Source organism: Schistocerca americana, chromosome 1, assembly GCF_021461395.2.
Source record: "Schistocerca americana isolate TAMUIC-IGC-003095 chromosome 1, iqSchAmer2.1, whole genome shotgun sequence".
Taxonomy (NCBI): domain Eukaryota; kingdom Metazoa; phylum Arthropoda; class Insecta; order Orthoptera; family Acrididae; genus Schistocerca; species Schistocerca americana.
The window spans coordinates 376,316,310-376,332,446 of NC_060119.1; the positions used below are offsets into that span (position 1 = coordinate 376,316,310).

The 16,137-nt window shown below is 43.1% G+C and overlaps 1 protein-coding gene across 1 annotated transcript in view; it reads left to right on the forward strand.

Annotated features, from left to right (window-relative positions):
• Window positions 1-2,625: 2,625 nt before the first annotated feature.
• LOC124551771 overlaps window positions 2,626-16,137 on the forward strand; it is a 236,086-nt gene continuing 222,574 nt past the window's right edge. Inside the window, exons 1-2 of the mRNA XM_047126470.1 lie at window positions 2,626-2,695; window positions 14,380-14,383. Of these exons, the coding sequence (XP_046982426.1) occupies window positions 2,626-2,695; window positions 14,380-14,383 (74 nt within the window). The remainder of the gene's footprint in view (window positions 2,696-14,379; window positions 14,384-16,137) is intronic.

A 16,137-nucleotide genomic window follows, 5' to 3' on the forward strand; every position in this document is an offset into this window, starting at 1 on the left:
TACCGTTCACAATTGCTACGAGTCCTGACACCCGATGACAAAGTCAAACGCCTTGAATTTTCGGCGCGGTTGCAACAGCTCACGGAAGAGGATGCGTTCAGTGCGAAACTTGTTTTCAGTGATGAAGCAACATTTTTTCTTAATGGTGAAGTGAACAGACACAATGTGCAAATCTGGGCGGTAGAGAATTCTCACGCATTCGTGCAGCAAATTCGCAGTTCACCAAAAGTTAACGTGTTTTGTGCAATCTCACGGTTTAAAGTTTACGGCCCCTTTTCCTTCTGCAAAAAGAACATTATACAGGACACGTGTATCTGGGCATGCTGGAAAATTGGCTCATGCCACAACTGGAGACCGACAGCGCCGACTTCATCTTTCAACAGGATGGTGCTCCACCGCACTTCCATCATGATGTTCGGCATTTCTTAAACAGGAGATTGGAAAACCGATGGATCGGTCGTGGTGGAGATTATGATCAGCAATTCATGTCATGGCCTCACGCTCTCCCGACTTAACCCCATGTGATTTCTTTCTGTGGGGTTATGTGAAAGATTCAGTGTTTAAACCTCCTCTACCAAGAAACGTGCCAGAACTGCGAGCTCGCATCAACGATGCTTTCGAACTCATTGATGGGGACACGCTGCGCCGAGTGTGGGAGGAACTTGATTATCGGCTTGATGTCTGCCGAATCACTAAAGGGGCACATATCGAACATTCGTGAATGCCTAAAAAAACTTTTTGAGTTTTTGTATGTGTGTGCAAAGCATTGTGAAAATATCTCAAATAATAAAGTTATTGTAGAGCTGTGAAATCGCTTCAATCATTTGTAATAACCCTGTATATATCGGCAAGCAAAGACCTTCGAAGGACACAACCCACACATACGATCGGCAATGGGGCCGCAAGAGGGATAGTCGATACTTCACCTGAGCCAGTGGCGCCAGACAGAACAGTCTGCTACCTCAATGGCGCCACGGCTCAGTATGAAAACAGATATAGTAAGTAAATGTAGATGAACTAAGGAACTTTGTATCATTACAGTATCTGTAATTTTTCCTCACTGACTGGAAAATGTGAAGGAACTTCTTTAAAAGAAAAAAAAGGATTTCGTGCACTGAACTTCTGATAAAAACTGACAGAAAACGTCTGGCACGTTTACTGCAGGCACTGAATCGTAGTTCCATTGGCCACCGGCTTACGCTGCAAATACAGCGTGGTTATAATTAAACATTCGCTACTTGAGCCAGTGTAGACGGAAAACTATTTACCATGTAGAAACCCAACTTTATAGGAATGATGTTCAGAGTGTGTGCTGCGGGTTTTGCGTTGTTAGTAGTGTTAGTGTCATGACTTGCCGTTAGGCGCCGTTACTGGTACGGCGACATAGGGTTCAAACACAAGCATCAGTGATCATTACAGATGCAGACAGCCAATATGAGTCTGAAAATGGTGAGGAGGGCTGTTTTATAAAACAACCCCAATAGTGCCCCTTCTCTTCGGGACTCTCGGTGCATTTAGGGATTCTCTTTCCGCAACGGAGCTGAAGAACACGATTCGGAAGTTCGAATTAACTGGCGGTTTGGGAACTGCTCCTGGGAAGCGCCGACGGCTAGTTTCCCCACAAATTGTTGTAGAAGTTACTATCGCCATAACTGAGAATGCGAGACGCAATGGGCGATCTTCAGCCAGTGCACGATCTGTGTCACGACAGCTCAACATTCCATGGTGCCCCATTCGAAAATTGCTGCGTACAAGTGCGAAATGTTATCTTTAGTGCAGATCCAGGCAGTCGTGGATGCAGATAATCTTCACATTGAGCAACGTATATAACCTGCAACGTAAACGTAGTACGTAGGAAACAAATGTTACTCTCTAATGTGGAAATTAAAATGTGTTTCCTTCAATAGTTTATTCGTTACTTCTCTTCCACATTTCCTTACAAATATTTCCACTAAGTTTTATTGTCCTACGATCACTCGTTTTACATCGGTAGCAAAAGTTTAATTATAGCCCCCCTTACTTAAGCATTCTGACTTATTGCCGGCGCTGCCGGGCGCGGCTCTCACCATTCTGTTATGGCCCGGCTGCCGGTGTGAACACCACAATGGAAAACAAAGCGTTGACATCCTGTCCAATCCTTCACGTCGTGGCGTGGCGTGGCGTGGCACGCTTGAGCCGTCCACCTAAGGTGCCTTAGAATTCCGAGTCCGGAAAGTTGGACAAATTGGCAACAATGTACGATGCGGTAGTGTTTGATTTCGTCCTGCTGGCATAAAATGGTTTCTTATTGTAATTTTATTTTTCGCGTGCAATAACTCTGATAAACTGAATGAACACAGAATAGGCTACGCAAGACGCTTAAGTCGCTATGAGTGTTTTTATCAAGTGTCATTTTCATATTTCAATTACTATTATTTGTCGTGCGTTTACGTATTGGATTTCGCACACCGCAGTGATATGAAAGTTGTTTAACACTTTCGCTGCGGCTGACGTGATTTTCTGTGTAGTGAGGACGACGCATACCACGGCGATTGTCATTTAGAGGTTGCAGAAGAATTGCAGAGTGATGACAGCGTGGAAGCACAGCTTTCGAATCTGTTTCGTGACAGTTCCAAATCTGACGATATGGATCACGACGACTGTGTGGAAATCGACGGCGAAAAAGAGCCCGACCTGTCACACGGAGATAATCCAGGTGAGTTCTGGCATAAAGAATCACATAATATGAAGTATCACCCATTTACGAAGGAAGAAGTTTGGCAAATTCATCCTGATGGCAATTCTCCTATGGATTTCTTCAGATTATTGGTAACAGACGAATTGTTGCAACTTGTAGTTGACGAAACGAACGATAACGCAGTCAACATATTGCCGAGCGAAAATACAAAAGAGGGATCTAGGGTCTGTAAATGGAAACCTCTAAGTATTGGTGAATTACTAGTTTTCCTGGGTGTTTCGTTACATATGGGTAACGTTAAATATCCGCGATTACAAGAATACTGGAAAAAAACGCTGTTTGAGAATAGAGGAATAGCGACGAGTATAAGCAGATACCGGTATTTGATCATATTACGCTCTCAGCATTTTGCAAAAAATCCACTTCTAGGAAACCCAAAACCAGGCGATCGTTTATATAAGATACGACGTATATTGGATTATTTTAACACTAGAATGTCTCAAGAGTATTACCTGGGAAGAGATTTATCGATAGATGAATCAATGATTCTTTGGAGGGGAAGATTGTCATTTAGACAATACATAAAAAGCAAACGTAATAAACATGTCGTTAAGATGTACATACTCAACAATCCAGACGGTTTCATAAATAAGTGCGCTGTGTACACGGTAAGTAGTAAGGATATGGGGGGAAAAGGTCACGCTGAAAATGTCGTTTTGCATTTGATGGCAGAAAAGCTGCATGTTGGTCATCACATTTACTTAGACAATTATTATAACAGTTTTCATTCAGCTACAACTCTGTTGAACCTAAAAACACTTTCCACAGGTACTCTGAAATTAGATAGGAAACATACCCCCCCGAAGACGTTGTATCGGCAAAACTTGGGCGAGGAGAGACAGTTGCGCGGTATTCTAATGGAGTTATGATTGGAAAATGGAAGGATCGACGAGAGGTTTCCTACATTTCCACAGAACACCTAAATGTTATGGAGCAAGTGACGAATGCGCGCCAGCAAATAGTCACGAAACCTTTGCCTATTATTAGGTACAATGTGCGTATTTCTGGGACTGACAAACAAGATCAGATGTTATCGTATTATTTATGTGAACGAAAGACTATCCGCTGCCCGAAAAAACTATTCTTTCATGTCATTGACATGCTAGTTTTAATTCTCTATATCTGTACAACAAATACTCAGGAAATAAAATGACGTTGTACGATTACAGAATGAACATTATAAAGTGCTTCCTTCCACCAATGGACGCTCCACGAAATATGAGCAAGGAAAATAACAAACAAACACACGTTGTGCAAAAGCGGGAAGCTACTGCAGTGAAGAAGCAAGTAATGAGGAAGCGGTGTAAGAAGTGCACGGAACAAGGCAAGCGCACTGATACACCATACGAGTGTACAACCTGCCCAGACAAACCTGGATACTCGTTGAACTGCTGTATAATTTCCCATAAGTAGCAAAAACGTGATAACATCGGGGAAACTCCGATTATCAAAGACAACTTCTTTTATTTCTTTTGACATTGGATGGTTTCTTTTTATGACGTGAAAAGTAAGTCGACTTATTTCTTATTGCGTTGTAAAGCGTTCACTTCAGTTTTTTGCGAAAGAATTTGTTGTGCTAAATTTGTTCTAATAGCACCGTAATTGAAGTGATGGGGGACTCTATCAGAGTCAATCTTAAAAATGCGCATTTGAAGTAAATATAATTTCAAATGAATCCAGTTTCCTTTTTCCTTTTTTTCCTTCATAAGAATTTGAGTTCTGGAATCCAAATTTTTCCTGAATGCTGTGGATTTGTTGCTGTTTGAATTGTATCATTTGTTACATTATCAACAAATCACGAACATTTGAATGACGCCTGTGGCCCCTATAGGTGTCAGACAGCGAACAGACTTTAACGAAAAAATGGCTCTGAGCACTATGGGACTTAATATCTGAGGATACCAGTCCCCTAGAGCTTAGAACTACGTAAACCTAACTAACCTAAGGACACCACACACATCCATGCCCGAGGCAGGATTCGAACCTGCGACCGTAGCGGTCGCGCGGTTCCGGACCGAAGCGCCTAGAACCGCTCGGCCACCACGGCCGGCAGACTTTAACACATGACCACAATACAGTCGAAGCTTATTTGAAGTAATGCATCTCAGGTGTCATCATTAAGTCAGTATAGAACATGATCGTACAGATCTTACAACATCTTGACGTCAGCCTATAGCTCAGGTGTGCTCTGGAGCGTCGTCTCTGAGCGGTGCCTGCCGTTTCAGAGTGTTACCTGCTCTTTCAGAGTGTTACCGGCCCGCACTCAAGCTTTACTGGTCCGCACTCGCACGGTGCCGGGCCGCACTGGAGAGTTGGGCGCGTGCACCGATGCCGCAGCGAAAGTGTTAAGTGTTATAAAAGAGAGTTACAACTGCAAAACATGTCAAACATTGGTGCAAGACATTGCTCACTTTGGGTTTCATGGAGAGGGGCAGGCAGCGGGAGCAGTTTGAAACGCTTATACCACGTTTGGGGCGAATATTATCAAACAAATCAGGTTAGAAAAGGATTTTCTTGTTTAAGATAGTTCTGGCATGAATGACTTTCCACATTCAGTTACCCTCGATAACTGACATATCTGATGAACTGCAACATTTGCACTCAACAGGCCAGCTTGCGAGGTTGGATGTATGAGTACTGCACGCTCTAATTCAAAACAGCAAAGATCAAAGATGTGACTTACCATATTTTTGCTTGAGCGTCAACATTTCGTTCTTTCAGCATTCCTATCCAGCATTGTTAGTGTTCATGAGTTATCTTCTTAAGAAGGAATTAATGGCTGATCCTCCTCGTGCAAAGAGCAATCTGAACAGATAACATTTTTTTATGTAGTGGCACGGACTGCACTACGAACTGCCGCGCGGTGTAGCCATGCGGTCTCAAGCGTCTTGCCACGGTTCGCGCGGCTCCCCCCGTTGGAGGTTCGAGTCGTCTCTCGGTCATGGATGTGCGTGTTGTCCTTAGCGCAAGTTAGTTTAAGTTAGATTAAATAGTGTGTAAGCCTGGGGACCGATGACCTCAGCAGTCTCGTCCCATAGGAACTTACCACAAGTTCCCAAGTTTGCACTACGAACTCCTCTGAAGGAGAATTTCCATCACAACTGACATTGTTCTGACAACTAAGACACCTTTCGCTTGCAGTATAAAGAAAAAAAAAACCAATAAAACCGATCCAATTGTTGCTACTACACAAGGACACACTCTGCTGGTTTCCCAAAGAAAACTATCCGAGAGTCTGCTTGGAGTATCATGGCTCACGGTCTTACTCAAATGATCTTGGGCCCTTAAATGTTCAGCTTCTGCATTCCTTATCGAAAAACCGCCAAGCTAATTAGTTTTCAGATGAAACTGTTCTTCAAACCTGATTTGACGTCTTTAAATCCGAACATTTAAACTACTTTAGTATGACTGAAGGATGCAAAATCCAATATGTAATTGCATGATAAATACTAGAACTTCAAATAAGAAAATTACGCACGGTAAACACACATTCACAGCAGCCTAAGCGTCTTGTGTGACCGCACGTGTCGTTGCAGTTATTGCGTATGGAAAATAACAATAAAATAAGAAACCATTTTATGCTAACAACGCGAACTCAGAAACATTCGAAGTACATGATCGCCATGACAAATGGCGGCTAGCGTCAAGCAACTAATGGCGGGTGGGCACTGTCGGGCAACTTTCAAGCGTAGTTGTTCTGATATTGACGCATCCACATTCTCTTTCAGAAGGTTTTGCTGTTACTGTTGGTTTAGAAAGTGATGCAAATTATCTTTGAGACTCCATCAGACTGATACAGTTAGCAGACGGCAGAAGTGTGATTAACAAAATAAAGGAATGAGTTGACTCGGACTCGCTACTTTGTGTCTACATTGAGTATCGTTTAGCACTAGATCGCCAGCAGATACGGCACTGTAACGCATCGCTAGACGTGCAGAGTGCAGATTGCCGGGCTTAGAATTCTGAGGGGCGGCCAGCAATATTTGCACTTTAAATGAAGGATTCAGTCTATGGCGGTCAGCCTGCGGCCAGGTTTTGTGTCTTAAGACAGTACGTTCCGCGAAAGGACTGCAAAGAGAAGAAAAGTCGAATTAGGGCACGTATGGAGGTGTATAGATTGTTGTTTTTCCCACACTCCATTTCTGAGTCGAACAGGAAAAGGAATGGCTTGTAGTGGTACAAGGCACTTTCCTTCATGCACTATACAATAGCTTTCAGTGAACCTACATTAATGGAGCCATAGATACGAAAGTGTCGTGGCGATTCTTAGCTTACTTCACCGCCTATCTTTGGAAGAAAACTGACGTCGTTCTTGCGAAATACTGTTGAGTAAGTTTAGCCAGTATTTCAGGAATACCATAACAAATCAGTTGTCTTCATTGTAATCTAGTTCCGACGCCACAAAAATTAATAATCCGGCTATATCCGTTCATCATAAGAATAAACCTGATGTAAATATTGCACTATGTGTTCTTCCGCGTTTGCTGGAACCTCATTGGATTTCCGTTTCACGCGGGACTGCAGCCAAGCTTTCTTGAGTACTGTCAAGTACGATAATTAGGGTACGTTTTGTGCTGTGCGTTACGCGCACATCGACTTAGCGATAATACGGGACAACAGCTTTACCAGCGCATTTAACTTGGGCAGGACTGGCCGGTCAACTGGTAGAGCTAGCCTGCAGTGACGTGACCAGCTGCACTTCTCACGAAAAAAGGGACGAGCAGAGGAGCAATACAGCTTCGAATGTCATTTAATTTTTAAGCAGAATGAAATAATACACTGCAGATCTCCCACAACACGCTCCTTAGACGGCTAGACGAAAACCGCAACACGTTATCGTTTTTGCTAACGTTCTATTGTAATTAAAAACAAGAACGATGAAAATTCTTGACTTAACCACAGGGTAGTTTTTCTGCATAAGCTGTGTGTAATGTAAGAGAGTATTGAAGGATTTCACCGTATAGTTAAATATTGAAGCCACTGAAGGTATTACTTACAGTCAGTCGTCTGGTAATCTCTTAGCTCCTTCCTCATCCGGCTCGGAGAAATACATTTCGGTTCTGGAAGTGTCACCTGCTACGTTGATAACGAGCCTATCACAACAGAATCCACGAAGCCAACCAGGCGCTGCATTTTCTCTTCTTCTGTTATGACGAGCCGTTCTATAGCCCGCCAGCGTTCGGCAGTGACGTGTGAAAAAGCTAGGTGCGTTAGTTCCAGACAGCTTAACAGTCTTGTTACTTCCTGGGCCAAATCCCGCAACCTTGCTCCAGATCAGTTCTGTTGGGTACATATTGTAATGGTACGGTAGCAAATGTAAAAATGTAGCATTTGTATGATGTGCTCGATGACGTGAAAAAGACTGTTTTTCATGTTTCTTCGATACTTACCTACCCCTGTGGTATAAAACGATGGACGTACTGCAAATAAAGACGATTTGGTTTTTCATTTCTGTCTTAAAAATTAAATCGTTATGTTTTCTTATTTTTAATAACTTTTATGAACAGTCTTTCATAAAACATCCATAATTAAGAATTTGTATTTGAAAAGGAAACAGGAATTTCGCGTCCAATATGTAATTAGAAACAAGAAGACGTGCATTATTCATAAAAATGATTATGAGTTTTACAATAAAGAGATGTAGGTATTTCAAAATGACGAGAAAAACAATTGATATTGGGGAGATTTGAATCAACGGACGAATAACCGTATTTCGTGCGCATCCCATTACGCTACCAACTGCGATACACATTTAATACGAGGTAATTTATCAACTGCTTTAAATACAACACTGGAAAAACTTAAAAGGCAATTATCTCCGTAAATTTATGGAAAACAGTAAGAACAACCTATTTCTCGGCACTTATTAACCGTGTTCCACAGGCGTGTTTCAATAGGGAACAGAAAGAAGGTTCAGCTATTTTTATTCTGTGCATTAACAGCGCGACAATCAGAGCACAACGCTTTAGCGGCTGTGACTGTACACGATTTTTGAAATGAAAACTACGTAGCTTAAGCGTGATTAAGAAAAACGTTGATGGCTGTTAGTGCATTTGAATATCTTAAAGTTTCATTTTACACAACTTAGTAAAAATATATCTAATACATAAGTAGGACCTACTTCCAAGAACTTAACAACACCAGTGTACGTGTGCTAAGGCTTCTGACCAATCATCGTTTTTGTGTTTGTTTACATCAGGTTTATTCTTATGATGAACGGATTATAATAGTACGTATCGAAACATACAGTCGTACCAACCTCCACCCCTAAGCAGGACAGAGCAGGACAGAAAGAAAGTTACTAATACTGATAGTAAATCCTCCGCCACAGCCTCCCCTCACCCGCCTGCCACCGCTCCACCGTGTACTGCACAGTGACTTGCAGTGTTAAGAATTCCAGGCCTGAGCGTCCAAGTGAGTCTTTTCTGTAAATCACTTACGGCGAATTGGAGTGTTTCCTTTGAAAAAGTTGAAGCTGACACCCGTGCTCGTTCTTGGCCTACCCGAGCTATAGTTCATCACTGTTGCTCTTGACGATGACAAGAATTGTGACTCTAGTCCTACTTTCTGCCTTGTAAATAGAACTATCTGCAGACAACATTCTAAGCGTATGCAATAAAACAATTAGAAGTTAAGAAATACCGCACAAACAGCCCCACATGTGCAGAAAGCAGGACTCAGAGAAGCCATAGCCTTAGCACATCCTGATTGCCTGGAATTCTTGAGCTATACAGGGTGAAAAGTATTTAAACCGACAAACCTTAAGAGGTTGTAGGGGACATCAAAACAAATATTTTTCCCTAATGTCATTTTTTCCTATGAGGAGTATTTAAACCAGTAGAGGAAGATTTCTCTAGCGGCAAATTAATTAAACCAACAAACACTTTTCCATTTTTTTATGACCAAGAGACAACATATTAACACAACTCAATTTCAATTAAAGTAGATTTTCAAAAATGCCTCCATTGACACATAAACAAAGGTTACACCGTCGGATCATGTTCTGTCAGACACAAAAAACCCCAGAGTATCCTGAATTGTTCCCTCTGCTGCTACTATCCGTGCAACCAGATTCTCTTCTGATGAAACAGGGGTTGCGGAAAAAAGGTTGTGCATCTCTCCCCACACAAAAAAGTCCAGAGGGGACATATCTGGGGATCGAGCAGGCCATGGTACAGGACCTCTTCTGCCAATCCATGTCTCTGGGAACCGTCGGCCCAGGAATCGACGCACACGATGACTGAAATGTGCCAGCGCCCCGTCATGTTGGAACCACATGCGTTATATTGTAGGGAGCAGACGTCTTCCAGCAATTCTGGCAATCCTCTGGCGAGAAAATTGTAATAGTGCCTGCCATTTAATGGCCTAGGTAGCAGATACGGCCCAATTAAACAGTCCCCAACGACACCAGCCCACACATTAACGAAGAACCGCACTTGATAAGCGCTAGTAACTGTGGCATGTGGGTTATCCTCACTCCAAACATGCGAATTGTGCATGTTGGAGACTCCATCACGCCCGAACGTTGCTTCATCGGTAAAAAACACAGAGGATGGAAATGTAGGATACATTTCACACTGTTCTAGGTACCACTGCGAAAACTGTGCTCTGGGTGGATAATCAACTTGTTCCAGGTTGTGGACACGCTGTAAGTGAAATGGACGTAACAACTGCTCTCGAAGGACTGTTCTTACATTCGTCTGTTTCGTCCCCATGTTATGCGCTATTGCACGAGTGCTGATTGAAGGATCCCGCTCCACATGCTGCAGGACAGCTTCCTCAAACTGCAGGGTTCTTACCAACTGACAGCGTCCCTGTCCAGGTAATCTGCTAAATGACCCGGTCTCACGCTGGCGTTGGTACACAGCAGCAAAGGTCGTATGATGCGGGATACGGCGATTAGGATACTGTTGTTGATAAACCCGCTGTGCAGCTCGTCCGTTGGGGTGCGCTACGTAGTACGCACCAACCATATCAGTGTACTCACTCCAGGTGTATCCTCCATTAGTAAACAGAGACAATGCACTACTGCACTGGTGGACAGAAGTTGCCTACAACTGAAGAGCGTAATACGCCCTCTAACAACCGAAGATCGTAATACGTCCTCTAACAACTAAAGAGCGTAATACGGCCTCTAACAACTAAATACCGTAATACGGCCCCCCACCGGTTTAAATAATCCTCATAGGAAAAAATGACATTAGGGAAAAATATTTGTTTTGATGTCCCCTACAACCTTACAAGGTCTGTCGGTTTAAATACTTTTCACCCTGTATAGCCACCTACTAACGAACTGGGAAAACAAGTTTAGTATCAGCAAATAACGCAACAAATCTACTGGTGCAACGATGAGTATACAACCATAGGTTTTTTATACGGACATCAGAAGAAGTCAGTTATACCTGTTATAACAACACAAGTAATGTTGTTGTTGTTGTGGTCTTTTGTCAAGAGACTGGTTTGATGCCGCTCTCCATGCTACTCTATCCTGTGCAAGCTTCTTCATCTCCCAGTACCTACTGCAACCTACATCCTTCTGAATCTGTTTAGTGTATTCATCTCTTGGTCTCCCTCTACGACTTTTACCCTCTGCGCTGCCCTCCAATACTAAATTGGTGATCCCTTTATGCCTCAGAATATGTCCTACCAATCGATCCCTTCTTTTAGTCAACTTGGGCCACAAATTTCTCTTCTCCTCAATTCTATTCAGTACTTCCTCATTAGTTATGTGATCTACCCATCTAATCTTCAGCATCCTTCTGTAGCACCACATTTCGAAAACTTATATTCTCTTTTTGTCTAAACTATTTATCGTCCACGTTTCACTTCCATACATGGCTACACTCCATACAAATACTTTCAGAAAAGACTTCCTGACAGTTAAATCTATACTCGATGTTAACAAATTTCTCTTCTTCAGAAACGGTTTCCTTGCCATTGCCAGTCTACATTTTATATCCTCTCTACTTCGACCGTCATCAGTTATTTTGCTCCCCAAATAGCAAAACTACTATACTACTTTAAGCGTCTCATTTCCTAATCTAATGCCTTCAGCGTCACCTCATTTAATTCGACTACATTCCATTATCCTCGTTTTGCTTCTGTTGATGTTCATCTTATATCCTCCTTTCAAGACACTGTCCATTCCGTTCAACTGCTCTTACAGGTCCTTTGCTCTCTCTGACAGAATTACAATGTCATCGGCGAACCTCAAAGTTTTAATTTCTTCTCCATGGATTTTAATTTCTTCTTCGAATTTTTCTTTTGTTTCCTTTACTGCTTGCTCAATATACAGATTGAATAGCGTCGGGGAGAGGCTACAACCCTGTCTCACTCCCTTCCCAACCACTGCTTCCCTTTCATGCCCCTCAACTCTTACAAACGCCATCTGATTTCTGTACAAATTGTAAAAGGCCATTCGCTCCCTGTATTTTACCCCTGCCACCTTCAGCATTTTAAAGAGAGTATTCCAGTCAACATTGTCAAAAGCTTTCTCTAAGTTACAAATGCTAGAAACGTAGGTTTGCCTTTCCTTAATCTAGCTTCTAAGATAAGTCGTAGGGTCAGTATTGCCTCACGTGTTCCAACATTTCTACGGAATCCAAACTGATCTTCCCCGAGGTCGGCTTCTACCAATTTTTTCCATTCGTCTGTAAAGAATTCGTGTTAGTATTTTGCAGCCGTGGCTTATTAAACTGATAGTTCGGTAATTTTCACATCTGTCAACCTCTGATTTCTTTGGGATTGGAATTATTATATTCTTGTTGAAGTCTGAGGGTATTTCGCCTGTCTCATACATATTGCTCATCAGATGGTAGAGTTTTGTCGGGAGTAATACCGTACATGAATATGTCGTTGGTCTGGGGAACCAAAATACAGAAAATATCAAGGTACCACATTTAAAAAAACAAAAAGCCGGTGGTCCTTAACATCGCCAACGCAATATACGGAAACTGAACCAACTGTTAGTACATAGCAACCATATATTTTCTTAGGGTTTTCTAATAGTTGAACACATTGATGACATTCTGTCATCTATTTCGGTGTTAGATACTAGCGCTGCTGCAGCACTTCGTTACAGTATGTGAACGAAATTTCCAGGACGTAAGTTCAAAAGTGTCAGACTTCACGAGGTACAAAAAAATAAAATAAAATAAAACATAATAAAATATGCTTATAAATGAAGCCATTTACTTCAAATACAATATTTCGTGTATTTATCATACACTCCTGGAAATGGAAAAAAGAACACATTGACACCGGTGTGTCAGACCCACCATACTTGCTCCGGACACTGCGAGAGGGCTGTACAAGCAATGATCACACGCACGGCACAGCGGACACACCAGGAACCGCGGTGTTGGCCGTCGAATGGCGCTAGCTGCGCAGCATTTGTGCACCGCCGCCGTCAGTGTCAGCCAGTTTGCCGTGGCATACGGAGCTCCATCGCAGTCTTTAACACTGGTAGCATGCCGCGACAGCGTGGACGTGAACCGTATGTGCAGTTGACGGACTTTGAGCGAGGGCGTATAGTGGGCATGCGGGAGGCCGGGTGGACGTACCGCCGAATTGCTCAACACGTGGGGCGTGAGGTCTCCACAGTACATCGATGTTGTCGCCAGTGGTCGGCGGAAGGTGCACGTGCCCGTCGACCTGGGACCGGACCGCAGCGACGCACGGATGCACGCCGAGACCGTAGGATCCTACGCAGTGCCGTAGGGGACCGCACCGCCACTTCCCAGCAAATTAGGGACACTGTTGCTCCTGGGGTATCGGCGAGGACCATTCGCAACCGTCTCCATGAAGCTGGGCTACGGTCCCGCACACCGTTAGGCCGTCTTCCGCTCACGCCCCAACATCGTGCAGCCCGCCTCCAGTGGTGTCGCGACAGGCGTGAATGGAGGGACGAATGGAGACGTGTCGTCTTCAGCGATGAGAGTCGCTTCTGCCTTGGTGCCAATGATGGTCGTATGCGTGTTTGGCGCCGTGCAGGTGAGCGCCACAATCAGGACTGCATACGACCGAGGCACACAGGGCCAACACCCGGCATCATGGTGCGGGGAGCGATCTCCTACACTGGCCGTACACCACTGGTGATCGTCGAGGGGACACTGAATAGTGCACGGTACATCCAAACCGTCATCGAACCCATCGTTCTACCATTCCTAGACCGGCAAGGGAACTTGCTGTTCCAACAGGACAATGCACGTCCGCATGTATCCCGTGCCACCCAACGTGCTCTCGAAGGTGTAAGTCAACTACCCTGGCCAGCAAGATCTCTGGATCTGTCCCCCATTGAGCATGTTTGGGACTGGATGAAGCGTCGTCTCACGCGGTCTGCACGTCCAGCACGAACGCTGGTCCAACTGAGGCGCCAGGTGGAAATGGCATGGCAAGCCGTTCCACAGGACTACATCCAGCATCTCTACGATCGTCTCCATGGGAGAATAGCAGCCTGCATTGCTGCAAAAGGTGGATATACACTGTACTAGTGCCGACATTGTGCATGCTCTGTTGCCTGTGTCTATGTGCCTGTGGTTCTGTCAGTGTGATCATGTGATGTATCTGACCCCAGGAATGTGTCAATAAAGTTTCCCCTTCCTGGGACAATGAATTCACGGTGTTCTTATTTCAATTTCCAGGAGTGTATGTAGTAATATCTCCTTAACAAGTACTTTCCTCATTACTACTACTGTAAATGGAAAGTTCCTGTGCCATTATAGTGTTGGGTAAACCTGTGTGTGGCGTAAGTGACAGAGATGAAGGAATAATTTTGACAGATTCTGGCTAAAAATATTAATGTTTAAAGTGCTAGCTTCACTTGTTATTAAATCTTGATTTCCTGCATCATTACAGGGTACAAGATTCTGACACGGAGCTATGACTCATGAGGTCTGGGAGTGCTTTGTCATACAAACAGAAACAGGACCGCACACTTGTGTTGCGGCAATTTTGCCAGTCACTGTCGTGATTCAGTGGTGGCTGTGTGTACCTCTTCCGTCGAGAAAGTAAACCGGACGTTTTTGTCTCTGCCTTTACGATGTGTTTGCGGTGAATAACACTACAGTCAAAGGAGCTGCAGAAAAAATATGTGCTTTGTAAGTTTTCTATCACCTTAAACCTTACATGTTACTTTCTTAAGGAGCGTTTAAGGAGACTCGGATCTTCAAACAACGTAGTTGTCGTTTTTTGTATACTAAAATAATAGAGACTTTCCTTTTTACCATGACTATGTGTTTTGCATTTAATTTAGTTCTAGATGTTTTGTATTTATTTTCCCAACAGGTCCTAGGGCAAGTTTATAGCTGCATATTCTCGTAACAAATCTGTCATTCAGACTTTTCAGGAAACCTACAGCTGATATATTCGTGCAGCATGTTCTCACAGATGCTTACGTGCTATTCAGTGCACGTTTTTTAAAAAGATGAAACGTCCAGGTAGGTGCACAACTAAGAGAATAATTACAGTTTCTCGCGGCAACGCAAACAATGCTGTGTCCGAGGAGACATCACCTCCGACATCCAGTGCAAAGAAGCCTCATGGATCTAAAGAGCAGAATTCTGGTTCAAATCACATTGTTCGCACTCATTCTGTTTCTGAGTACGACTATGAAAACATTTCTTCAATAAGGAAGTGTAAAACAGATTTCGGAAAATTAGATTTATAATGCCAATGATAGCCTTTAGTAGACAGTGGTTATGTAAATAATTATGCTCTGAACCTAGGTTTTCGTCCTTTTGGACATAATCCATTAAATGTTCAAGATCTGTAGCAGAGTGTATTGCATTCTACAGTTTGCAGTATATGATGCTACACCACACACAACAAACGAAATACAGTTCACCGTCATGTGCTCTTAGAAATAAATGATCAGTGAGATGTCATTAATCAACAAAGACAGAAAGAGGAAGCTAAGAGAAAGAATGATTTGGAGAGGCAAGGTAGACAGCGAATGAAAGGTGCTAAAAGAGGCAAAGATGAAGAGTCGTCAGAAGATCATTCCAACGATTCGGGACTTCATGAGGCTGTTGCTGAAACTTCGAATATCGTTTCTTCAAAAAAATATTTTTTTTATCAAATAAGGACCATTTTCAAGTGAACTGTTAGACATGAAGACATATAATTTTAAGATCTTGACGCGATATGCCAAGTTCTTCCTGAACGTTTTTTCAGTGTACGTGCATGCTCCGTTTCGCGTGCTGCCGTTCTAATTTTAGTATTTTCACGCAGTTCGTCACACAATGACACCATTGCTCCAATATGATATGGTCAGTGTCTCAAACACATAAAGTGCACCTGTACGCACCAAACCGTCAACATCATATTACATAGAAGTACAGCTAATGATTAATACAAAATTAAGCACATGCAGAGCATATAGAAGCTAATAATTGATCATA